Source organism: Equus asinus, chromosome 2, assembly GCF_041296235.1.
Source record: "Equus asinus isolate D_3611 breed Donkey chromosome 2, EquAss-T2T_v2, whole genome shotgun sequence".
In the NCBI taxonomy this organism is placed as follows: Eukaryota; Metazoa; Chordata; class Mammalia; order Perissodactyla; family Equidae; genus Equus; species Equus asinus.
Genome location: NC_091791.1, coordinates 119,162,998 through 119,188,808, shown reverse-complemented (window position 1 = coordinate 119,188,808; position 25,811 = coordinate 119,162,998). Strand labels below are relative to the sequence as shown.

The 25,811-nt window shown below is 41.9% G+C and overlaps 1 protein-coding gene across 7 annotated transcripts in view; it reads right to left on the bottom strand.

The window, feature by feature from the left end:
- GABRA5 (gamma-aminobutyric acid type A receptor subunit alpha5) overlaps window positions 1-18,569 on the bottom strand; it is a 72,081-nt gene extending 53,512 nt beyond the window's left edge. Inside the window, exons 1-7 of one of the 7 annotated variants that reach the window (XM_070497039.1) lie at window positions 18,490-18,569; window positions 16,831-16,890; window positions 16,286-16,445; window positions 5,656-5,817; window positions 2,866-2,987; window positions 1,598-1,665; window positions 1,210-1,430 (exon numbers count right to left, since the gene is read on the bottom strand). In XM_070497039.1, the coding sequence (XP_070353140.1) occupies window positions 1,210-1,430; window positions 1,598-1,665; window positions 2,866-2,977 (401 nt within the window). In that variant the 5' untranslated portion in view covers window positions 2,978-2,987; window positions 5,656-5,817; window positions 16,286-16,445; window positions 16,831-16,890; window positions 18,490-18,569. The other 6 variants (XM_070497019.1, XM_070497029.1, XM_014851373.3 and 3 more) reach the window with 6 other exon arrangements.
- Window positions 18,570-25,811: the final 7,242 nt, after the last annotated feature.

The following is a 25,811-nucleotide window of genomic DNA, read 5'->3' as shown; positions in this document are numbered from 1 at the left end:
ATCTCCACACCTGCTCTCTGCTCACAGCGCTGAACAAAGGGCACTTGGTTTCACTGCACAGCCTTCCTTTCTCATAGAATGATAACCAAGGACTAATTATCAACCCTTGTGATATTTCTTAGCTTTTCAACATACGTCTCTACATAGAGAAGGCACTGCCCCGGGCACTGACGTGATGTTCACAACTCATGTCTCCATCTATGGGTGAAACAAGTTCAAGATCAATGCAAGGAAAAGGTAAGAGTGAGGAGGAAAGCAAAATGCCAAGGGGTGTGTTATACGCTCATGGATCAGAATTCCTTATTCAGTTGTTACTAGAAAAACTGAATCCTGCTCTTAAATAGGTTTGGAATACAGTGTGTCAAAGGATTCCTCAGAACATGTTACAACATGCAGCCTCTGAAGATAACAGTATTAATGCTATTTTCCACTATGATTACTTCTTTTAAATACAAAGTTTATTGTGAAGAATTTAAGTAACGTAGAGAGAGAGAAATTCCATAACACCTATACAAATGCATGTGCTTTTGTAAAAACTTGGCTTTAGTGCTTTAAAAAAAATGATCTTAAAAAATCTTTTTCAAAGTCTACTCACACTACAGAATTTTAGTGTTTTTAAAATTAGAAACACTAAAACTGAACCTCAGCATTGGAATGTTGACAGCACAGGAGAAATGGGCTTTTAAAGGTTCAAAAGGGTTGCACACTGCAACAAAAAGAGTTCTGTTTAGATTTTTTTAAATAAAATTTTTATGAAACAAATTTTCCCTAACTTACATTATCTGGGTCACTGTTCCAAAGATGCTCTTGATCTTGAACCAAATAAATAAGTATAACTAACAAATACTATGGATCTATAGCAAGTCAGAAGGTAAAAACTATCCACAATAGAAACACAGGCACACACACACACACACACACACACACACACACACACACACGAGGCAATCCTCAAATCCATTAGGAGGCAGGGTCCTTGGCGCTGGACGGACGGCTATGTCTGCCCTGCGCTGCACCACCTGCCCCACCCGATGCCTCCCTTTGCCAGCCCTGTCCTGGGCTGCGCCCCCGCCCTGCGCTGCCCGCCGCCGCCCGTGATGCTCCTCACTTCACCTCCTCCCCTCTCCCGTGATGCCCCGCACCGCCCCTTCACCTCCCCTCCGTGCCCGCACGCCCTGGGCGCACGTGGCAGGCGTGCGCTCTGCTCACCGCATGGTGTAGAGCAGCGTGCCATCGTCTTCCAGCCGCAGTAGCTTGTTGGGCGTAGTCATGTTGTGGGCGATGGACTTCTTCCCGTTGTGGAAGAACGTGTCTGGGGTCCAGATTTTGCTGGCAAGAAGGTTGTTGAGAGGGAGGCGCTGCATGGGCCCTTTAAACCGAAGCCTTTCATCTTTCCAGCTTTGTCGGAAAAATACATCTATGGTATATTCCTAATACAAAGGAAGGCAACCAGGTGAGGTCTCGTAGGGGAGGCTCTTAGCGGAGTTCTTTCAGTGTTATTTAGAATGATCTGGTGGGGCCGTATGGATGGTGATTTTATGTTAATAATTGTAGTAATGAAATTAATGGCACCAAAAATTGAGCCCCTGGGACGTACCATTTCCGTGTCGGACACTGGGCCGAAGCTGGTGACATAGATGTCCGTCCTCACCTGAGTGATTCGCTCTGAAACACAGACACAGGTTCCTTGCCTGGGCTGGAGCTTACCATGAACCACCCACCACAGCATACTAACGTCCTTAGTCCTGTAACCAGTTTCACTATTGGCAATCAGAGGCTTCTATAATGTGTTTGGTTGTTTTGGAGGACTTGACAAACACCAAATGAAACCAAGCTGCTCCAAACTATAACACGAATAAAACACCCCTCATAGGAAAAAGGGGCTTGGCTCTCACTGTACTTCTGGTCCTGGGGAGTAGTCTGAAGAGAGGGGCTGAGTCCTGGCGATGGGACTCAGTCCCGGCTACTGACAGCAGCTCACTGGATCACTAGATGCATTGACCTTTGGTGTGTTCAAAGGGACAGGGACGGGGGCTGCTAGACGTAGAGGCCCCAGGACATAACTCAGAGGGTGGAGGAAGATGGTGTCAAGGAACCTCTATGTGCTTTTCTTGCCCAAAAAGTAGAGAATGGCAATTCATGTTTTAAGTGAATCTCCCTATGAAAAATGTAAATACGAGAGAAGAACTAAGCTTTTCCCTCTGAGAATACTGACTTTTCAGTATTTGCTGGAGAGTTTCCACCTTACCTAATGGAGCAAGTTCAAAGGGACCACATCTGAATTGGCTAGAGACAAAGGCATCCCACAGGCGTGGAAAAGGCACACGATTCTCAGCACATAATTAATTTTGTGCTGTGCCGGGTGTTCCCTGAAAGCACGTTTTGCTATCCATTTATTTTTATCAACTTCTGTAGGGTCAAAGTAAATGCTATATTACGGCCCTAGAGAGAAATTAAATATATAATATGTAAAGATGTAAAGAACAATTGCATTAACAGTGGATTTCTGAAAAGGACTTTCATAGATACTAGAGTATGAAGTTGATGACAAATTATTTCTTAACATAGGGTAATCTCAAATTTAGTAACACCTTGAAACTGGTTCTTCCTTAAGTGAACCAGAGTGGATGTTAGGATTATCTGGGGAAAGGGGAGTTTGCAGGGAGACCACTTACCCCAGCTTCCTGCATCGGGAAAATGATAATAAAGCATGCAGGAGCCTTGGCAACAACCATCACTTCAAACTCCCAGCAGAAAAGCTCTTTGAGGAATTGTTTGAATCACAGCAAACATAAGCTTGAGACTAGGTTTAAGCAAAAATTTTCCTGGGGCCTCACAGGCCTCAGCCAAGGAAAACACACTCACCTCCCAGCCCCGGCCGCAGTCTGTTGTCATAGCCGTCCAAGAGCCCGTCCAAGATCCTGGTAAATATGGTGATGTTGTCATTGGTCTCATCTTTCACTGAACTAGTTGGCATTTGTGAAAAGCTTTAAGAGAAAAACAAAAGAAAGAGGTCAAACTTGTGTTAATTAGTTCTAACAAAGTTTTCTCAAGGTATAAAAACCAGGGAATAATATGGTGACTTGTCTTTGAGGGAGGGCATCTGAAAACCATCTCCAATACTATTTAGCTTATGGTTTTGCGTATATAAGTCTTAATACTTGAATATCAGGAGAGTGCTGGCTTTGGGCTGGTCGTGCATCAACCTAAGACAATGCTCAAAATCCATCCCTTCCTGATTCTGAGGAGCTGTTTATGTCAATATTGTAGCCATTTTAAAATCAAATTAGCCACTGCATAGGACTAGCAGAATCTAATCCATTCACAGGGGATTTCAGGAGATTGGCTTAAACACAGAAAAACTGACTTTTCATTTTGTTAGTGAGTCACCTGCAATGGGTGATGGGGTGTGGAGGGGATGTTTAAAAACTTAATCCATGTTGAAAGATAAGATTAGTGTGCCCAAATTTCACTGCATCCTTAATTGGGAACATTTGTGCTGTGAGCATTATGCCAGAATCAGAGCATGTGGTGAAAGAAATGATCGAGTTTGTGAAATCTGTCTGGGCTTCTGCATCCATCAGCACCGCTTAGTTGCTGGCATATTCAGCTCAAGCCAAAGCACATGACCTGGGGGGCATGGATTGTCAAGTCCAGTCTGAAAACCCTTACAAGGTTTACTCAACGCCACCTCTGATCAGAGACTTGGAAACACAGTGTTCTGTTGACCCAACTTGTCAGACTTACAGTAAAGCCCCAACAAGAGCACGCTGAACCTTCCAGGAAGAAACAAGAGCAGTCTTGGTTTGTCCAATTCACTAAAGTTATCCAGGCCCCCAAAATTTATGTAGAAGGAGCAGATGGAAATGAGAAACTGCCCTGAGCAGATTTAGACAAACGGGTAAGTCATGTGGGAGGAAAGAAAGTCACAAGTCTAGAAGATGGGAACACAACTGAAGAGCATGGATCTCACGCAGGTTTCCATAGGTGCTTTCAGATGTGCAAATAGCAAGATGTTTGGAATTATTAAGAATTTGGCCTACACATCTGGCTTGCTTCAAGGGGAACTTACACAGCTGAAAGCCAGATGTGGGTTCCAAGACATCAGCATCCTTGGTACTTCGGAGAAGAACAGGCGAATCCTGGAACTTCCCTGAAGTGCCTGGCTATGGAGCCCCAGTGCTGCTTACAGCACTTTCTCTTCCATGAATCAGCTGAAATGAGAGCTGAGACCATCAGTGGATGGATGCTGAGGACAGAATCAATGTGCACCTTCCCCACTCGGTCCTTGAACGTTGGTCATTTTGAATGATTGCATCTAAACAGATAAATTCCTTCCTGGCCTAAAGCTACTCTCTTCTGAATGAGACAGTCTAAAGTTCTCTTGATCTAATTTTCACATCACCACTAAAATGCATGGAGTGTAAGCTCTAACAAGCTAAAATTCAGTCCTGCTAATATGGAGCCCACAGACACAATTTTTATTCTTAGTATTTAAAAATATGAAATTCTCTTCTTTTCTCCAACATCCATTGTAGTTTTACATTTTAGAAAGACGTAGCACTCAGCCTCACAGACTTCGAACCAGGATGAAAGGCCTTAACATTGGTCCCCTGGATTTGTGAAAGAAAGAAACAGTGATATTTTGTACTTTCCCAGTTGAGTAACTATTAGTCAAACTAAGTCTGACCTCACTGTCCATTCTCATGGTTTTTGTAACTCTTATCAGTCTATTCATTCAGTTCTAGGCTGTGCCCAAGTGTCAAAATGTTGGAAGGTCCTCACTGGGTCTTTAACTCAGAATAGAGGTGAAAGTATACACACTAGCATCAAAAACATAACACTTGTATGTGGAATCGCAAAAAGCTGAACTTGTGAAAACAGAGTAGAGTGGTGGTTACCAGGGCAGGGTTGGGGGAACTGGGGAGATGTTGGTCAAAGGGTACAAATTTGCAACTAGAAGATGAATAAGTTCTGGGAATGTAATGCACAGCATAGTGATTACAGTCCACCATATTGTATTATAAACCTCAAAGTTGCTAAGAGATTAGATCTTAAATGTTCTCACCACAAAAAAGAAATGATAAGTATGTGACGTGATAGAGGTGTTACCTAACATTACGGGTGCTAATCGTATTGCAATATATCAATGTATCAAATCAACACATTACATACCTTAAACTTATACAATGTTATATATCAATTATATCTCAATAAAAAATAATAAAAAATTTTTTAAAACAATACTATGAATCTGAAAAGAATAAAAAAGCATATCTCATGTTTCAAATACATTTTTCTAAGCTATTTCATTATCTGTTATGAAAGTGTTCTTAAATTACATTAGATCCGAATAGCCCTGGCTGTTAGGAGACAAAAACTTGATTATATCATTGACCATTTGAGATGTTCTGAACACCGTGCAGTCATACTGTCTGTCTCCATGAGCACTGACTCCCTTGGCCCTCTGGTGCACTGCTCCACCACAGTTTCAGAGAAACACCATCCCACTTGTCTCTGAATCCCGTTTCACATATGCCCAATTCATTGCTGACAGCAATGGGATAGGAAGTAATACTTGAGAATTCCAAAGCTCACCTTCTACTTCTTGGTGAAAATTTAAAACAAAACAAAAAAAAAGGAGTTTAAACATACCCACACCGGTTTACAGATAATTATACTTTTCTTGGAGGAATTTCAATATCTTCCCTCTTCTGCCATAACTGCGTCTTGTATTTATCTGTGGATCTTTTTATGATAGAGGCCATGGCTTGGGGTTTGCAGTGATTTCTTCTCTGTATTTACTGAAGATAGGACCTAGGAGGTAGGAAACAGATTCTAAAAAAGTCCCTGAAAATGCCTATCAGGGCAGGAGTAGAGGCTTCTCTCATGGACAACTGGGAAATCTTCCTCAGTTCATAGATCAACCTCAAAAATGATTCATCTTCAGCTCATGGTTATGAAATGCACCCTTTTCACAACCATGGAGATGAAGGCCCTTCCCTTATCACAGAAAGCAAATGCTGTGCCTGCATACAGGAGAACCTCACAAGTGTTTAGTGAACTCGCTAGTGCCTTTCTCAAGGTGCATAATCTTTAAGGATTGCCTCGAAGGGAAAGAATAACTTTAGCTTGCTTTGTTCCATTTTGGTCAGTTGACGCTACTTTAAAAACAAAATTATACAAAAACATTGGGCTATGCCTTCAGAGAGCAATAATGCACAGAGTTACATCTATGAGGGCTCCAGGTGGAAACACAAGACGCCCTCATCCCTTTGTACACTTACTCCATGTAGGTTCTGAAGGCAGCCCTGACCTTGCCAACATTCCAATTCAGCTTTTCTTAACTGCTTTGGGCATAACCAAGGAGCTCTGCTGATCCTCATGTCAATTGTGAGTATACAACTGCTTCGAGGACAAGCTGAAGGCTCAGTTCTTTTGGGGAACAGATTTTTGTGAGCTGAGATTAGATCCATTATTACTGACAGGAGCCTTAGATGTATTAGAAATACTTGAAAATTTTGGTGACTTACTCTTCAGTATTAGTCATGTTTAATTAACTACGTTCTCTTAAAATATGAACTGTTTCCTCATATTTAGTGCATATTTTCTACAAAAACTTGCCACATTTAGTCCATGGGAATGGTTCCAACATTTTCAGATTATTGATGTTCCAGAAAAGGCATCATAAAGGAAATGGAAAACTATCCTTGTTAAAACATCATTTTTCATATTTCCTTGTCTCAGTATTGGTCTATACAAAAGATGCAAGGACCTGATCCCTAAACTTGAACTCTTTTCCAAAGATTTTAGTTTGAAAAATAAGGAAACGAGGTCACTGAGCCCCATATTCCAGCTTAAAGAAGGAAGGTGGTGGTTGTGAAATGGGCAGGGATGGGGGTAGGGCAAGGCAGGACAGCAGCAATGCTACTCGATGGCATGCTGCCAGACTTGAAGTACTAGGTCATTCAGAGATTTCTAATGAGGTGGAGTAGGGAATGAGCAGCCCTTGAAATTTGATCCACTAATGGGTTTATTTCACCAGCATAGTGTTTAGGAAGAATAAACATGACTGTCTTTAGAAAGGGTAAACACCTGCAATTGTGCACATTTCCCACCTCTCCCTGTCATTTTACAACTGGACTCTTCAAGGCTTTTGATTCTGGGACTCCCGCATTAGTCTTTTTCTGATTTCTCAGTCCTACAGACTTGGTTCTAATTGATCCAAGAGAACAGGCACTAATAATTTTTTTAAGGTCCTCAAGTGATCCTCATGTGCAGCCATGGTGGAGTGACTGCTCTAGGCCTGTCTAGGTTGGAAATGGAAGGCCTACTCTGTGAGCCAACTGCCAGAATGACTCCAAACAAACCCAGAGCTTCTCTCCTCCATTAAAACTTCAGAGAGGCCACGTAACGGGGCTCAGGATTATTCCAATAGCTTGATAAATGTACCTTGCAAGTCTACCATGTATGCATGTTGTGGTGAGTACTGGAGATAAGAAGATTACAAAGATGGCCTCCCCAGCCTAGAGCACACAACTGTGTTCTAAAGAATTGGTTGTGTTTGCAGAGGATTTCAATAGAGCATGGTAGGTATAGGAATCCATGCAACATGCAAGACATTCTAGGAACCCAAAGGAGAGAGACGGAGCTTCATCTAGAGCCAGAGGAGAGGAAAACCAACCTGAGCTTTCAAGCATGAAGATTGGGTCTCAAGCCAAAAAAGGGGGTGTTGAAGGGTGTTATGAGAAGTGACCCCAAAAAAGGAAACAAAGATTGCAGAGGGCATACAAGAACTCTAGTAAGAAGAGTGACGTATACTGGAGGCGAGATGGCACACATCAAGCCATAAAGGACTTTGCTACACTCCTAGGCTCTGTCTGGAAGGTGGCAGGAGCCCCAGATCATTTAAGCAGTGACACTTTCCATCGTTGCAGCCCTTGGGCATCTTGTGGATGATGGACTTGGCAGAAGCAAGACTGGAGACATAGAGGCTAGTTGCTAAGGCAATGGCAGTGGAGAGACAGGCGGGATGGATGGGGCCATCAGCAGGGTTTATGATGATGGTGGGGGTGGGGGGAGTCTGAATACAGCAGGACAGGGAATCCCAAAGACACCATCTCCAAAATCAGCCAGTTACCAACACAGGGTTAACCCTGCAGTAGAACCACGCATTCGTCTGAAAGGGAGCGAGCAAGGGGTTGTATTATTAGTCCAATCTAAGAGTATCTTTCTTTTTGAGGAACAGTAAAGGAGTTTCCTCCAACATAACTTTATCCATTTATCTATCAGTATTATAATCTCTAATAATAATAACAATACGCTATAGATTCCATCTTTAAAGGTGATTCTTTTACTGAGTGATGCCTGATGATATCTCCTATTTTTAATGTTTTAAAGGGTACAAGTTCAACAGCTATGTCATAGTTTCTAGGGAAGAGAAATAGTTTGAGTATTGTACCACAAATGGTGCTATTTAAGGCAATGTGTGACCCATTTATCTCTGCTTAAGTTATCTCTACTTCTGTTGACAGCCATTTTTTATTTACATAAAATTAGATTGATAATGGCAAGTGCAGACCCGTTTTAATGTGAACTTACTTTGGGAATTGAACTGGATTGCTTTTAAGTGGCAGTTTATCTGCCTTCTTAAATTGCATTTCTTTTTGCAATCTTTCCCCAGTACTTAATTACTTCTGAGAAATGTATCTTCAGTTTGTCTGCTTGTTACTTTAGGCTCATTAAATAAGCACTTCTAAATGGCACCATTTTTGATGTTTTCCTCAAATTTTCGTTGCATACCACTTTAGGTAACCATGTAAAAAAAAAAAAAAAAAAAGAGTGTGGGCAGAAGTTAGACAGTGAAAGCCAACCCCACAGACTTGTAACATGTATTTCCTGTGGATAAAGTCATGGCCATGAAACATTATGCCAGAACTCTTGGATTGCTGCCACTCCCTTGGGCCTCATATCAAAGGTGCTCCCAGGCCTGCAGGTCAGCTCCCTCAAATAGCGCTCAAGCCTACCCCTGCTCGCCACCCTTCACATAGACTCTTCACTCGTGTCTCACCACTGTAGCGGGCTTAGAATCCTACTACCTACAAGGGAAAACCCAGGTCCTCCATCTGAAAGGCCACACCCCCTTCATCTAACCCGACTCACTTCCAATGTTGAGGCCCCCTTCTCTCTCCCCAACCACACTGGGAGCCCCGTACATGTGATGATGCAGTGCATGAAGCATGCTGGTGTTCATCACACACAGTCTTCCCTCCCTAACTATTCACATCAGCAGTTACATCTGTGTAACATATCAGGTCTTTAAAATGTCTTTCATTCACCCTATATTCTCTTCCAGTTATTGTTCCATTCTTTGCCTCTCTTCTCATCAAACTCACTGAGGAGTTGTCTACACTAGAAATCCCCGCTGTATCTCCTCCCTTCTCTTGCTCCCACTCCAGTCGGGCTTTTACTACCCACATGCTAAGTGAAGCCTCTCTTCTGGGGGCCAGGAAGGCACTCCACATCACCAAACCCACCAATCGAGTCTCAGTCCTCATCTGACTGCGTCTCCTTATAGCACTGTCTCCACTTGGCCTCAGAAAGTCACTCTCTCTGTTCTTCTCCTCAGTGGCCTCTTTATCCCAGACTTGCTTGTCCCTCTGTTACCTTCCTGATCTTAAACACTGGAATGTTCCAGGGCACAGTCCAGGGATCTCTTTTCAGTCTATATTCAATCTCTAATTGATCTCATCCAATCAATGGCTTTAAATCTCTCCCATACATGGAAGACTCTCAGGTTCATGTCTCCAGTCCCAATCTTTCTCTGACCTCTGAACCTAAACATCAAATGGCCTGCCTGACCTCTCTTCTTGGATATCTAACACACATCTCACAGGGCTTAACATGTCCTTATCTGCACTCATGGTTTTCTCTACAACCTCTTCTCGAGCTCAGTAACAGGCAACTGAATCTATCAGGTTTTCAGGTCAAATACTGGGGAGGGGGGTCATCCTTGACTCCTCTTTCACGCCCACAACCACCCATCAACAAATCCTGCTGGCTGAAATAGCCCCTCCCCCGGGTCAGTGCATTCTCCTCCTCACCACCCTTACTCCTCCCTTCTTTACTACCAGATTCTACTGTATTCTCCACTCAGCAGCCAGCATGAGCTTTAAAGTTTATCACATTACTGTCACATCTCAACTGGATCATATCTTACTTCTACTCAAAACCACTCAATGGGCCTCCCTGACCTACAAAATAATAGTCAACTGTTATTCCTGATACCACCTACCTAGCATGGCCTACATGGTCCTTCGGGATCCGGCCCCTCTCCCCTCTGCACTTCCTCTTTGATTATGCCTCCTGCCAATCTCCTCCTTCCTCACCCTGGCCTCCAGGCTGTCCTAATACACCAAGCATGCCCCTGCATTGGCTGCTCCTCTCACCCGTTCACTCTTCTCCACAAACAGCACTGCTCGAGTCCTCACTTTTCTCAGACATCTGCTCTAGCATCTGTCTCCAGCACACTCACTATCTCCTACTCTGAATCATTCTTCATAGCAGTTGCTGTGACCCAATTGATACACATTTGTTTATTGCACACCAAAATGTGCCCTCCTTGAAGGCAGGCTCTACTCTGCCTGTCTTGGATCTCAGCACCTAGAACAGTGCCTGGCACATAGTGAGAACTCAATAAACACAGTGCAGCAGGGCAGTGTCCCCCAGAATGCCCATATCCTGATCCCCAGAGCCTGTGACCATGAATGTGCAAGCTTACACAGCAGAGGAGGGAGACTCTGCAGATGGGATTAAGATTATGGACTTCGGGTGCTCAGGCGAGGCCCAGGGCTGTGCTCACCCGCTAGCTCCAGCAAACCTCAGTATCTCCTGGTCACAACACCCTGAAGGACAGCTAGTCTGCACTTATACCCCTCTCTCTCCCTGGCCTTGTCTCAGCATTTAGCATGCATTCAGCACTTTATCCTTCACATCAGCTCTGTGACGTGGGATCCATTATTAACTCCACTTTGAGATTAGGAAACTGAGTTAGGCAGGTTTAGTGATTCTTCCAATGCCACAGAAGGAGTGTGAGCAACAGAGATCAGAGCAGCTTGACCACCCTCTGTCAAAATGAGACTTAACGCTCTCCCTCAACTCTCCAGGGGTCCTGATACAGGAACCAAAGGGACTGTTGAGTGATGGTTCAATATTTTTTTTATTTAACTGAAAATGAACTCATCCTGGGTTTCATTTGTTTTTGGTTTTGCATTTCAATTTTGAAATAAATTGTTAAATAAAATAAAATAAAATAGAGTTTTCAATGAACTCCTAAAGCCTATTTCAAAGCATATCTTACTTTTCTTATCATATGAGCCCTTCCCTATAACATTATATTTCATAGTACATATAGTGTGTTTGATTTTATTCAGGCTGCGGTAGACCCACTATCTTTAGAGAGGTATTATTTGAGTTCTAGATTAGGATATTCCTTTGTTTGAATATGGAGACTTCCTCTATTCTTTCCCTTTTTCACTGCACCATAAATATTAGGACATTCTGGAGAAGGTCCTGCAGTGGAGAACCCTACCCAGGCCCTGGGCCCTGAAAGGGACTCTGATTCTGCCACTTTCTGATGATGAAACTTGAGACACTTCTTTAAGTTCTAAAGCCTCAAATCTTTTCACCTAAAAGAGAGGGTTTTGTGAAAATTAAATGCTACATTTTTTTGAAAATGCATTCTGGAAATAAAGAAGATACACCCACATAAACACTGATAATTATTGTTACCAAAAGAAATCTGTGATAAGGCTTCTTTTACTTTTGATTTAATATTTTCCACTGAAATTTCACATCAATTAAAATATGCATGTTATGCAATTGCACCTTTGTAAAAATACAAAAGTCCACATTCTCCTTCTCCCCTTGAATTGAGCCAGTGACTCATCTTGGAGCTGACAGCCAGAGGAGATCGGCTGGGGCGGCACTGGCTGACTGTCCTTCTGAGCTTTGTTTAGCTCACTGCCTGTTGGCATGACGAACATGCTAAAAGTTTCCTTTATAAAGCGAGTAATTTGGAAATATTTTCTTTTGGTTCCTTTCAAAAAATGCTGGGCATTACTCTGCAGTGGAGTCTTAGACACCTAAAATTTTTGCAATATGTGAGAACTCTCTTTCAGATCTCTGGCCATCCCTGCAGCCTCCACTTAGATATCCCCTTGCCATGTGTGCCCTGCTTTGGCGGCGCTTCCGTGTGTTTTTATAACTGTTACAATGACCGTTTGTCCCAGTCCTCACGAACCTGCAGCTACAGTGCAGGAAGAACTTACCATATGGGGATTCACAAGAGGGAACTTGCCATTTAAAAAGACATTGTGAGCACTGGAATGATTCAGAGAGAATGTACTTTCTGCTCTAGTTAAAAGAAAAGAATAGTCCTTGAGAATGTGCATGATAAAGCCCTCTTCATGAAACCAGAGGTCCAGGTTAGCACACTCGTGTAGACAGATAAAGAAGAACCTTATGTGGTCATGTTCATAAGTTATTTCTACAAGAATCTGCTTTTAATTGCCAATTATAAAATATTCTTTTCCAAAGTCTATTTGAATTGCAGCTCCCACGTACTAAAATTCTAACTCATATTTTCTTTTCCAATAGACAAACCTCTAAAATATGTTTAATACAATTAAATGAATGGAATCAGATTTTACCTTATAATTGAGTTGATAATCTTCAAATTTATTTTACAGTTATCACAGGTCTATTATTTTTCAAATGATGATAAATTAATTCTCGTTTAAATTTGTTATTACATGTTTTACATTACATTGATTCAACTATTGTTTCTGTGCTAGTTTTTCTACACTATGTACTTTTGATTACTGGCCTTGTTAAAATAATTATAATGCCTCAAATAATACATGTCTTCAAACATGACATTGCATAAGGCTGACTGTCACATAAGGCCTCTATTCTGTTATACACTTGACTCATGCTCTGTTATATAATTTAAAACTAATAGAAGAATTACAAAGGCTACTGAAAATGAGCTGCAGGTGACTAATCAAATTTAGAATATGAATGGGAGAAAGAGAAGAAACAATACTCATATATTTTCAAAGCAATTTCACATTAATTATCTTATCTAATCACCAAATGTATTTTTCTTATCATACTTACACATTTTCTGATTGCCAAATCCACATGCTTTCACAAACACTGCCTGTAGCTTTGTCCGTGCACACAAGCTTACCCTTGCCTGTTTCCGTCTGCTCCCTGGCTGGTTTTCTGTAACCCTCCTTACCCTCCACTGGTTGTCTTGCTTTTTAAATGTGTTTACAGGCATCAGCATTTCTCTTGTCCAAGAATGTTCAAATTAGGGCTTTCATGCTTCCCCCTTCACCTTCCTTTGGAACCCAATCACATAAACTCTTTCTCTGGGATAAAAAAAACAGAGCTTACACAAACTCTTTTGTCCCCCTAATCTCAGAACAGAAAACTCTCTCTACCCTGATGCAGAGAACACCTTTCAGAATTACGACCCCTTCCTCTATAGATTGGTCTCACTTAGACCCGCCCTGCAAACTATGTGTAGTCCAGTTGGGAGCCCAAGGACTAGCCGGGCAGAACTGCTATGAGGAGTACTGAGTAAGGAATCCCAGCAGTGCTGGGCTTGGTGAACTTCCCCAGTTAGCTATCCATCACTCTCACCCCCCCCAACTATTAAGTCAGAACTAATGATACTTAGCTCATAAGGTTCCTCTTAGGATTTACCTAAAACAGGTAACATAACAATAGGGGCTCCATATTGCAATAGCTATTATTTTGTCAATATTTTAAGTCAAATAAGTGTTATGAAACTTTCTTTGCAATTTAACAAAATCATTCTTAGGTACGCTTCAAGTAATAAGCAAGTGACAGGAGCCTTTTATCAGAAGGGAAATAAATAAGGACTTGTGCTGGCAGATGTCAAGATGTTTTTTGTGGCTATTGGAAACCACACCCTGCTGGCCAGGGCATGTGAGATCCAGCTTCTCACCCTACTAGACACTCTGCTTCATCGAAAGCAACTGGGCACAGAGGGTCAAGAGTTGAAAGCACAGAGAACCTGATATAAAATGCCACTTACAGAAATATCTACTAGAAATGATCTCAAGTACTTAAAATGATTGTAAGCCAAATATGTTCATCGTAGTAAAATTTATAACAGCACAATCAGAAACAATGTAAGCATCCCAAGTTAGGAAGTAGCTGATGGTGAAGCATTTATGCACTGTAATAATATTCACCCATTTTTAAGTCATACATTTTAAAGAGTTTGTAATAACAAAGTATTAGGCATGAAAAAGGCACAGTACAAAATTGAAGACACAGTATGATCCCAACTGTATGAAAATATGCATAGAAGGAAGAGGAAGGAAATACACCAAAATATGAAGGATGATTGTTTCTGTGTAGTGGAATTAAGGATATTTTCCCCTTTCATACACTATTCCGTCTCTCACATATTTTCTGCAGTTAGTAGGTATTATTTTAGGATGGACTATTGATCTTACATCTAAAAGATTCAAAACTTTTCCAACAGCTAATTCTCTAGGGAGATTAAGAACTATTCTGCCACTTGTTCAGTGCTAGTTTCTAGAAACTAACAGGTATCTCTCCATTTTGAAGATGACCTCAGAAAGACACCAAATTAAGTAAGAAATAAAGAACAGTAGCTTCTAATGGCTGAACTCCATATGCACATTACTTCATATTTCAGACTTGGAACCACCAGGGAGTGTAATGACTTCATGCATATAGAATGAAAATTCACAAGACTATATTTGACCAAAATCTTAAAAAGAAAATATATGTTTCCAACAGTAGCATATTCCACACCTCTGAAATATTGCTAAGACTATGAAGTATAGCAGCAAATCAACTACCTATCTGATATATTAACTTGGAAATTTCAATATTGTGTATGATTTCACTTACATATACACTTTTCATTCAGAGGAACACTGGGAATATCATGGTTTATAGGATTTAACAACTGGGAGAGACCTTGCAAAGGAAACATTTCATTGAACAGATAAGGACACCAAAGGCCTGGGAGGGGAGATGTGAATAACTCTGAGAATGCTCTGTCCCAAAGGGATACTCTGAATAGCTGCAAGGGCTGCAACATAGGCATGTGCCATATATGGTTCACATGTCTGCAACTGCCCCCCTATGGTGCTGAGAGGCTGACCTGGACCACAGTTCCAGTGCCATCACTTACCAGTGATGGCACCTCGGGACAGTCACAAGCCTCTCTCTTTCTCAGTTTCCTCCTCTGTACAGACTTGGAAAGGTCAGAAGGGCAGAAAACGCCCAGAAGACAAACAGAGAATATGGTGGACCTAGGAGGGTTCTCACTACTGTCCAGGCTGTGGCAGAGCCAGTGTTCTCAAGACCCCTCCAGGATTCACATAAGTGCAGAGTACTGTGTAACCTCTGAAGCCAGTTTTTACAGAACAAGTGTTTGGCAACTTTTGTCCTGAAACTTAGCTTTCTTAATTATACTCTATCAACTTCAAGTTAGAATCCTTTTGATTACCTAGAAGAATTTTGGAGAGGACGGTGAAGAGGAAGAACATCTGCACCTCATATGAACATTTATCTGGATTGTTCGTTATCACTAGTTTGATGAAAAAAGATTAGACTCAGTACACCGATGCTAAAGGCCAGGATGAAAGAGCTTAAAGCAATTAATGATGCTGGACCTCCAGGGGTGTCTTGCAGATCTTCAGACACATGTAATTTCAGATATCTGCGCCTGCATCGAGATGGCCACAGGTCAAAGCCTTTCGCTCAGGCCAGGACCACTGTGAGTGCTGGTCAATGCCACATAGTGTGGGCTTGGCTTTAAAGACAAATTCCTTTGCACAATGGAACCAAGGAAGACAATCAAAATGTTAAACACTGTCTTCTCTAACAAACAGCAGATGTCCTTTATGTATGTGAACTTATGAATCTTATCTTAACCTGAGTAGGAGGAAACATGGCTAACTCTGAAACCATCTTCTGCTTCTATTTCTGAAAACGTAATCTGCCTCTTTTCTCTAACTCACTTCAGAGACCCCACTCTTGGAGTAGCCTTGCTCAGGAAGAAATCGTGGGTTAGGACAAAGACTCTTTTATTTATTTACAAAAAATCGAAGGTGGCAAGCGCAGAGTTGCTGCTGTACTGCTGAGCAAAGGTCCTGGAAGGCATTTGTGCCCCGAAAATTGTAAAATACAAGCATAGATAATAACTTACCCAAAGTGACTGGCTAAATTCATGGAAATACAAAAGAGAAGGAGGTTTTTGATCATGATAAGGCTAGAGAACATTCCATTGTCCATTCCCAATAAGAATAACAGTTGAAGCAGACGAATTTGGGCGAATAACTGTTCCTTTCTCCAACTTGATCTTGAAGCTAAAAGGTACACAAAGAGGAAAAGCATACAAACATAAATGTTTTCACGTCACAGTTCCTGGAATCAAATCATACTGCTAACACGCAATTTACAGAAAAGGAACCTGGCTGTCCTTCTCCGGCACAGCTCCACATGAGGTGTTATCTATGTCCACTGGGCAGTAAGTTGGGGCATAAAAAGAAGTTACAACACGGCTTAATTTTCACTTTTACTCAGAGTGCAGAATCATTCTCCTAATTTATTTTTTCCATGTTTAAAATACTTTGTTTTACTTTTTAGCATGTTATCAAATGACTCATTAGTCCTATCATTAGAATAAATGCTTGAAGTTATCTGAGTAACTGTATTTTGCATCTGTCAAATCCACAAGTGTAATAATTTTACCTTTCTGAAATATTTGCCACGAGTTCAAAGCCAGCAAGCTACTCCTTGTTCTGCAAGGTGCTGAGAGAAAGTATGTGGAAAAAGGGGGAAAAAAGGCACATTTAAGAAACTGGTCTTTACAGGAGCACGATAATACAAGAAATGTATATGAGAGGGTTGCCACTTTCTCAGCATTCTGTCCCCATGACCAAATAACGTAATAATCACTGCATTTGGGGAAATTTCTCAGCTTGTGCTGGGCTCTCATCAATGCATTTGAAATTCAGTCCCTGGGCTCTGCAACTAACCTTAGCGAAGAGACACATTTCTCGATATGCGCATAACACAAATAGGTGCACATGATATAGGAAAACCTCGTGTTCAAAAGGACTATTCTCCCAAGGAGACCCCAAGCAAACTCAGGAACTGGGAAACACACAACAGGTACTTCCACCTCAGATGCGAAGGCCCTCTGTCAAGAAGGGCAGGGTGCCACGCGGTGGTCGCCTGGGCGCGTCCTGGGGTTTATCTCCTGACAGGGCCGGAATAGAGCACGCGGCAAGGCATGCGGGAAAGCCCGGAGGCGCCTCCTGCTGCCCTCAGCCCGGGCCAGAACCCTCGAAAAGAGAGGCTGCACTCCCACAGTCCCCGGACCGCCAGGGGGGCTTGCGGGCGCAGGTGGGCACGGGGGCGGCACTGCGGAGCTGCAGCCTCGGCCGCCTGCGCGCCCGCGGCCCGGCAGGATCGGCCTCCCGCGCGGTCCGCAGCGGCACGCCGAGCGCCTCCCGCTCGCCGGCCCCCTCGGTTCTTTTCTGGCCTTCGCAGACCTCCCCCCGCTGCTGCCCAGATCCTAGCCAAGAGCCCCGCAGGGTGGCGCCTTCCTCCTTGGCGAGGAGCGCGCGGTGCCGCGGCGGTCCTGAGGCCTCGAGCAGCCCGGGCGATCCCCCCGCGACACTCCCGCGGAGCCCGCGCCCACCCCGCCAGCGGCGCCGGCACGCCGCGCGCTTCACAGCCGCCCGGCCGGCGGGGTCCTCCAGGTGGGCGATTGCGCCCTTCCGATTTCAGTGACGGCGGCAGCCGGTGCCCGCACGCCCCAGTTTCCACCAGCAGGCCGGTGGGCGCTGCGCCCTGGTGCCGTGTGTGGCAGGGCTGCGCTGCCCAGGACACCCCGGTCCTCCCGCGCGGCTTTGCACCCGCAGGCGCCGGGGGAAAGTTTGCGCTCCCTGCCGCCATCGGCGCCCCGCCTGCTCTCCACCTCCCCTCCTGGACCATGCAGCCTGCAGCTCGGGCGCCCCGAGAAGAGGGGTGCCGGCTGAGCGGGGGCCGCCCGTCCTCTCACCCTTGCCCGTGTCTTCTTACCCCACTGCCCCGGCCCGGCGCGCCCGGGCTTACCCCGCGCGCCGGGCCCGGGAGGCGAGCCGTCGGCGAGGGTGCATCCTCCTCCGCTGCTGCTGCTGCCGCTGCCGCCGTTCTCGCCCGGGTAGCAGGCGCGGAAGGCCGGTGCGGCGTCACCACCCCATGCTGCCAGCGCGAACTTCCCCAGTCCTCCCGGGCCGAGCGGATTGGGCGCCCCGCGCTCCCGCCGCCGCCCTGTGGCTCCGCTCTGCGCGGCACCCCGAGCCGCGCCGCCCCGCTGCAGATCCCCCCGCGCCCCCAGCGCACTCGCGCGCTCGCTCTCACCTCTCCTGAGCGCCACATGTCGTCTCTGGGTTTGAGGAACGTTCCTCTGCAGAGGCGCTCCGATAGAGGCCGCCAGACTCTCACTTAATGCGCCCTCGGGCAGGCTCAGCGAGGGGGGGAGGGCTTAGGGCCCGCGGCGTGGCCTGGTTTGGGATAGGCCATATTTCTGCTGAAGTTTCTTGAAGGTCTTCAGGAGCATCATATCCCGTGTCTCCTGTCCTAACCACTGGTCCCTCTTTTTAGAGCAGAAATGGAAACGGAGTGTCACTAGGCAGCAAGCAGGAGACCATTGCTCTGAGAGTTCTCTTCTAGAGCCAACCGGAGCACTTTCCTAAGCCAGCCTCAGTCCATCCTTCCTCAGTCCTCAACACCCGCCTCAGTGTTCACATCTCCTATTCTCTTTAGAAAGGAACCAGTCTGTGAGATTTCTTTTTATCTGTAATTCATTGCTAGGGAGGGCAAACCAGAGTAAAATCGGATTTGATTAACATTAAACCCTTACCTAATTGCAGTATACATTTGGTGGTTTTCTAAAGTTCTATTTCTTGACAAGAAGCCGCGATGTCAATAGCAAGGGGCCCCGGGGTCTGCAGACGTAAGTGCGAGTCCTGAGTTGAGTGGCAGGAGCTTCCCCAGGAGCGCTTCTCTGGCCTAGACATTAGTGCACTGTACTGCCTTCAGGACCCGCGCACATGGGGGGGCAGGTTCCATTATTGGGATTATATCTGTCTTTGTGTCAGTGGTGAGATCCTGAGTAGTGAGGGTAGCACTAATGACAGCTGCGCAGAAATAGGGTCCTCTTCAAGCAGCGTAAACAAGATGCAGGTAAAACCAAGCGTATTCCTTAATTTTAAGATTGCAGGCATCTTGTTTCCTCAGAGGTGGATGCCTCTTGACTACGAGAACACCCAGGGGAAAATGTTCAAGATTTAAAGTAAAACCGCTAAGAACGTGATGAGATCAATACTATTATTTCTCATCTTTTGTGACACTGCATTTTTTTTTTTTTGAGAACGATTAGCCCTGAGCTAACTACTGCCAATCCTCCTCTTTTTGCTGAGGAAGACTGGCCCTGAGCTCACATCCGTGCCCGTCTTCCTCTACTTTATACGTGGAACGCCTACCACAGCATGGCTTTGCCAAGCGGAGCCATGTCGGCACCGGGATCCGAAAGGTGAACCCCCAGCCGCTGAAGCAGAACGCGGGAACTTAACCGCTACACCACTGGCGGGCCCCTGACACAGCATTCTTTATAGTCACATTTAACAAAATAATTGTGAGAAAAGGCAAATTTCTAACTCTCCTCCAGAAAGGATTTTTCATCTTTCAGTGTATGAAGTTGCTCTATTCAGTTTTGTCTAATACCATGTATTCCAAATCTCAGCTGGTACTTTTCCACATTCCAAAAATTCTGAGATTTCCAAAATTGGGAAATTGTAAATATATTTCAGGAAAAGGGCATAAAAACATTTAAATGTTGCAAATATATAGGAAGTGTTACTCTGAATATACATTTAGTCACAGTATTAAATAACTGAGTCTAGTAGTTCGACATCAAATATAAATTAGATGAGATGCTCCTTTGAAAGGCTTTTCTGATTCTAAGATGGATAGACAGAACACATGCATTTCTCCCTTTTCTAATTTCTCAAAAGACCTATCACAAAGACAAGTTCACTGAGAGTCAAAATCATTAAATTAAAAACAATCAGAATCAACTTAATATAATTTTTCACCTGTTAGGTGTTAGAATTCTAGGTTTAGAGATACCAGTGGCAGCTGCTGCTATCTCTCTTTTCCCCTTTACTGAATGAGGTAAAACAAAGTAGTTATAGTTCTGGAAAGCAGTAGAGGGCACCCCAGTTCCACATAACCTCAGTGTTGGACCTGTCTCAATTAGAATTTAGTTTCCAGCATGAAAACCTAAAATAACTGAACTTGGGGAAGCTGGGCAATGGGCGAAACACTTGTCCTGAGAACACCCACTCTCTACCTCATCCAGAGCAGAGGCAGAGAAGGGAGGCTGTGTTTGTGTGGGTGGGTGGAGTAAGATGGCTAAAGCATGAAAAGCAATGAGGAAGCAGAGCTGGGCAAGAAGTTGAATGAAGGGTGTTCTAAGCTGAGGGCCCACTTGTGTAAAGTAAGGCATTTTTATGGAACTCTGTGTTATTTTGTGTTTATGAAGAATTAAGTACAGGGTGAAGATAGCGAGAGCTGAGGTGAGACCAATATGCAGAGGCCAGGTGCAAGAAGACAGGCAATGTGGACCCAAGGAGTTAAGTTCCTTCTGCAAGCAGGAAGGAGTTATTGAATAGTTTTGTTGGTCGGGGTAAGGATCTGATGCCGGAAAAGATTCTTCCTAACAACTGTATGCAGAAAAAATGTTGGGAGGAGGCAAATCCTGGCTAAAAGCAAGTAAGAACATCACAGGGCCAGCCCATGGAGGGAATTTAATAAATGCTGGAGTTATTTCATTAATGGAATAGTAAACTCATTGATTCATATGGATTGAAAGCAGGGTTAGGAGTACTTTGGCCAAACAGAAACCAGAGGGTCTTAGTGGTTAAGGAAACAGAGATGCCAAGTCTGACTGGAAGAAAAATGAAAATTCCTGGGAAAAGATAACAGTTGATTTGGACTCCAAAAAAGAAGTTGGACAGAAAATATCAGAAAAGGGAAAACAAAGAGCAGAGACCAAGATAGGAAGCGACAGGGTGCACTGAGTAAAAAATGCTCAATTCACAGAGAGTATACTCTGTGTATTTTTAATTTTTAATTTATTTCTTTTATTTTTCATCTTATTTAAATTAGAGCTCTCATGTTACTCATCTGAAGGGTACATATAGATTACAGACATGTTTTAATTAGCTGGCATGATTTTAAAATAAATAGGAGACAACATTAAAATCCAGAAGATTTCACATAAATAAATGAGTAAGTAAGTGAATGATTGAGTAAATTAATACTCTAGATTTACGGCTTTTCTTAAAAAAGAAAAAGCAGATTTAGCAACAATGGGCTTACATTCCCACCCTATTACCCATCCCTGCCCACTTATACTGGGCCTGGTCTCCTAACAGCAGCACACCCTATTCTTTTTATGATTAACCTCCTGCCCCTCACTTGTGTTACCTGGCAAATAGAAGCAACCGAGGTTTTTAAAGAGATTTAAGTTTTGTTGTCTGATTCCATTTGTCTCCATGTTGGTTTGTTAATTATATTATTTTATTTTGTGTTTACTAGTTGCTCTTGGGTTTAAAATAGAGGTCTTTAAATTACTATGTATACCTTTAAGTAACATTATGCCATTTCATGCATAGTATATGAATCTAACAACAATATATTCTATTTTTTCCTGTCCTATTTGTTGTTGTTGTCACACATGTTACTTCTACATAGGTTAGTTAGTCAATTATCTTTTACTTTAACAGTCAATTACTTTTTCTAAAAAGTTGTAGTAAAATATACATAACATAAATTTTACTTATAATTTCCCTGTTCAAGTGTACAGTTCAATAACATTAAGAACACTCACATTGTTGTGCAAGCATCACCACTATCCATCTCCAGAATTGTTTCACTATCCCCGACTGAAACTCTGTAACTATTAAATAATAACTCACCATTCTCCCCCGACTCTTCCTCAGCTTCTGGTAACCGCTGCTATACTTTCTGTCACTAAGAATTTGACTGTTCTCGGTACATCATATAAATGAAATCATATAATAATTTTCCCTTTGTGTGTGGCTTATTTTACTTAGCATAATGTTTTCAAGGTTCATACATGCTGTGGCATGTAGTAGTACTTCATTCCTTTTTAAGGCAGAATAACATTCTGTTGTATGTATATGCCACAATTTATCCATTCAAGTACGTATGGACATTTGGGTTGTTTCCACCTTTTGGCTATTGGGAATAATGCAGCTATGAACACTGGTGTACAAATATTTGTTCGAGTCCCTGCTTTCAGTTCTTTTCTATGTATACCCAGAAGAGGAATTGCTGGATCACTTGGTAATTCTATGTGTAACTTTTTGTGGAACTGTCATACTGTTTTCCACAGTGGCTGCATCACTTTACATTCCCAAGAACAAGGATTCTAATTTCCTCACATCTTTGCCAACGCTCACTTTTTATTTGTAGTCTGTTTTGCTTTTTATAATAGCCACCCTAATGGGTTTACAGAGGTATCTCATTGTTTTTTGGTTTGTTTGTTTGGTTGTGTTTTGTGAGGAAGATTGTCCCTGAGCTAAGATTTTGCCAATCTTCCTCCTTTTGCTTGAGGAAGATTGTTGCTGAACTAACATCTGTGCCAATCTTCCTCTATTTTGTATGGGATGCTTCCACAGCATGGCTTGACAAGCGGTGCTTGGTCTGTGCTGGGGATCCAAACCTGCAAACTTCTGGGCTGCAGAGGCAGAGCATGAGAACTTAACCACTATGCCACCAGGTCAGCCCCCTATCTCATTGTTTTGATTTGCATTTCCCCAGTGATAGTGATGTGGAGCATCAAATTATGTGCTTATTGCCTATTTGTATATCTTTTTTCAACAAATCTTTATTTAGGTGCTTTGCCTGTTTTTGAAATGGGTTATTTGGTTTTATTGTTGTCAACAACAATATAATAGGAGTTTTCATATGTTCTGGATATTAGCACCTTTTCAGGTATACGATTTGAAAATATTTCCTCCCGTACTGTGGGTTTTCCTTCTATTCAGTTGATAGCGTCCTTTGATGCACAAAATTTTTAATTTTGATGCAGTCAAATCTGTCTATTTTTCTTTTGTTGACTGTGCTTTTGTTGTCATATTCAGTAATCATTGCCAAATTCAAAGTCGTGAAGCTTTCCCTTATGTTTTCCTCTAAGAGTTTTATAGTTTTGGCTCTTGTGTTTATGTCTTGGATCCATCCTGAGTTCATTTGTGCATATGGTATTAGGTAAGGGTTCAACTTTATTCTTTTGCATATGAATGTCCAGTTTTCCCACCACCATTTATTGAAAAGATTATTCTTTCAATCAGTGAGTAGTCTTGGTACCCTTTTGTAAGTTATTTGACCATATGTGCCAGGATTTATTTCTGGACTCTTTAGTCTGCCTTTTATGCCAGTACCACACTGTTTAGATTACTATAGCTTTGTAGTAAGTTCACAAATCAGTAAGTATGAGTCTCTAACTTTTTTCTTATTTCTGAAAATTGTTTAGCTGTTCAGATTTTCTTGAGATTCACGTGAATTTGAGAAAGGGTTTTTCTATTTCTGAAAAAGAAAAAAATCATTGGTATTTTGATAAGGATTGCATTTATCTGTAAATTCCTCTGGGTAGAACTGATGTCTTAACAATATTAAGTCTTCCAATCATTGAACATGGAGTGTTTTTCCATTTATTTACATCTTCTTTCATTTATTTCAGCAGTTTTCAAGTTTTCATTGTACAAGTCTTTCACCTTCTTGGTTAAGTTCATTCCTAAGTATTTAATCTTTTTGATGCTATTGTAAATGGAATTGTTTGTTACTTTCCTTTCCAGGTTGTTCATTGTTCTTGTTTAGAAATGCAGGTGATGTTTGAGTGTTGAATTTTATATCGGGAAACTTGCTGAATTTATTTGTTAGTTTATCAGAGTTTTTGTGGAATCTTTAGGGTTTCTATATGTAAGATCATATCATCTGTGAACAGAGATAATTTTACTTCTTTTTCATTTGAATGCCTTCTATTTCTTTTATTTCCTAATTTCTCTGTCTATATCTTCCAATACTACTGTGTTGAATAGAAGTGGCAAAAGTGAGCATTGGTATCTTGTTTCTAATCTTAGAGGAAAAGCTTTTAGTCTTTCATCACTGAGTGTGATGGTAACTGTGGGTTTTCATATATGGCTATTATTATGTTGAGATAGCTTCCTTCTATTCCTAGTTTGTTGAGTGTTTTTATCTCAAAAATGTGTTGAATTTTGTCAAATGCTTTTTCTCAGCAATTGAGATGATCATGTGGGTTTCTTTTTTCTCATTCTCATAATTTGGTATATCACATTGATTGATTTTCATATGTTGAATCATCCTTGCCTTCCAGGAATAAATCCCACTTGGTCATGGTGTATAATTCTTTTAATTGGCAGCTGATTTTGGTTTGCTAGTATTGTGTTGAAGATTTTTACTTCAATGTTCATAAAGCTTATTGATCTGCAGTTTATTTTCTTTTAGAGACTTTATCTGACTTTGGTAAAGCTCACTATATAAAATGAGTTAGGAAGTGTTCCTTCATCTCCAATTTTTTGGAACATTTTTAAAAGGATTATTGTTAATTCTTCTTTAAGTTTGTTACAATTCACCAGAGTCGCCATCTGATGCTGAGCTTTTGTTTTGAATTTTTTATTACTGATCCAATCTCCTCACTAGTTATAGACCTATTCAGATTTTCTAATTCTTTGTGATTCAGTCTTGGTAGGTTTTGTTTCTAGGAATTTCTCCATTTCATTTAAGTTATCCACTTGTTGGTGTACATTAGCACATAGTACTGTCTTATAATTCTTTTTATTTCTGTAGAACCAGTAGTAATGTCCTCATTTCTTTCTGATTTTAGAAATTTGAGTCTTTTCACTCCCATTTTTTTTAGTCCATATAGCCATAGTTTGTCAAATTTGTTGATCTTTTCAAAGAACCAAGTTTTTGTTGTGTTGATTTTCTCTATTGTTTTTCTATTCTCTGTCTCTGCTCTAATGTTTATTATTTCCTTCCTTCTGCTACCTTTGGGTTTAGTTTGTTCTTCTTTTTCTAGTTCTTTAAGCTATAGATTTAAGTTGATTTGAGATCTTTCTCCTTTTTTAAAGTAAGCATGTACAGTTATAAATTTCCCTCTTAACGCTGCCTTCACTGCATCCAATACATTTTTGGGATCTTGTGTTTTCAATTTCATTCACTTCTATTTTATAACTTCCTTTGTGATTTCTTTTTTTATTTCTTTGTTGTTTAAGGGTGTGTTGCTTAATTTCCATAAATTTCTGACTTTTCCAATTTTCCTTCTGTAACTGACTTCAAATTTCATTTAATTGTGGTCAGAGAAGATATTTTTTATGACATCTATCTTTTTAGAATCTATTTAGAATTGATTTTTTGCCCAACATATGGTCTATCCTGGAGAATATTCCATGTCCTACTTGTTCTATCTGTTATTAGAATGGAGTATTAAAATGTCTAAGTATTGTTGCACAACTGTCTTTTTCTCCCTTTGGTACTATCAATTTTTCTTCAGATCCTTTGAGGATCTGTTAATAGGTCCACAAATGTTTATAATTGTTAAGTCTTTTTGTTGTATTTAACCTTTTATTAAA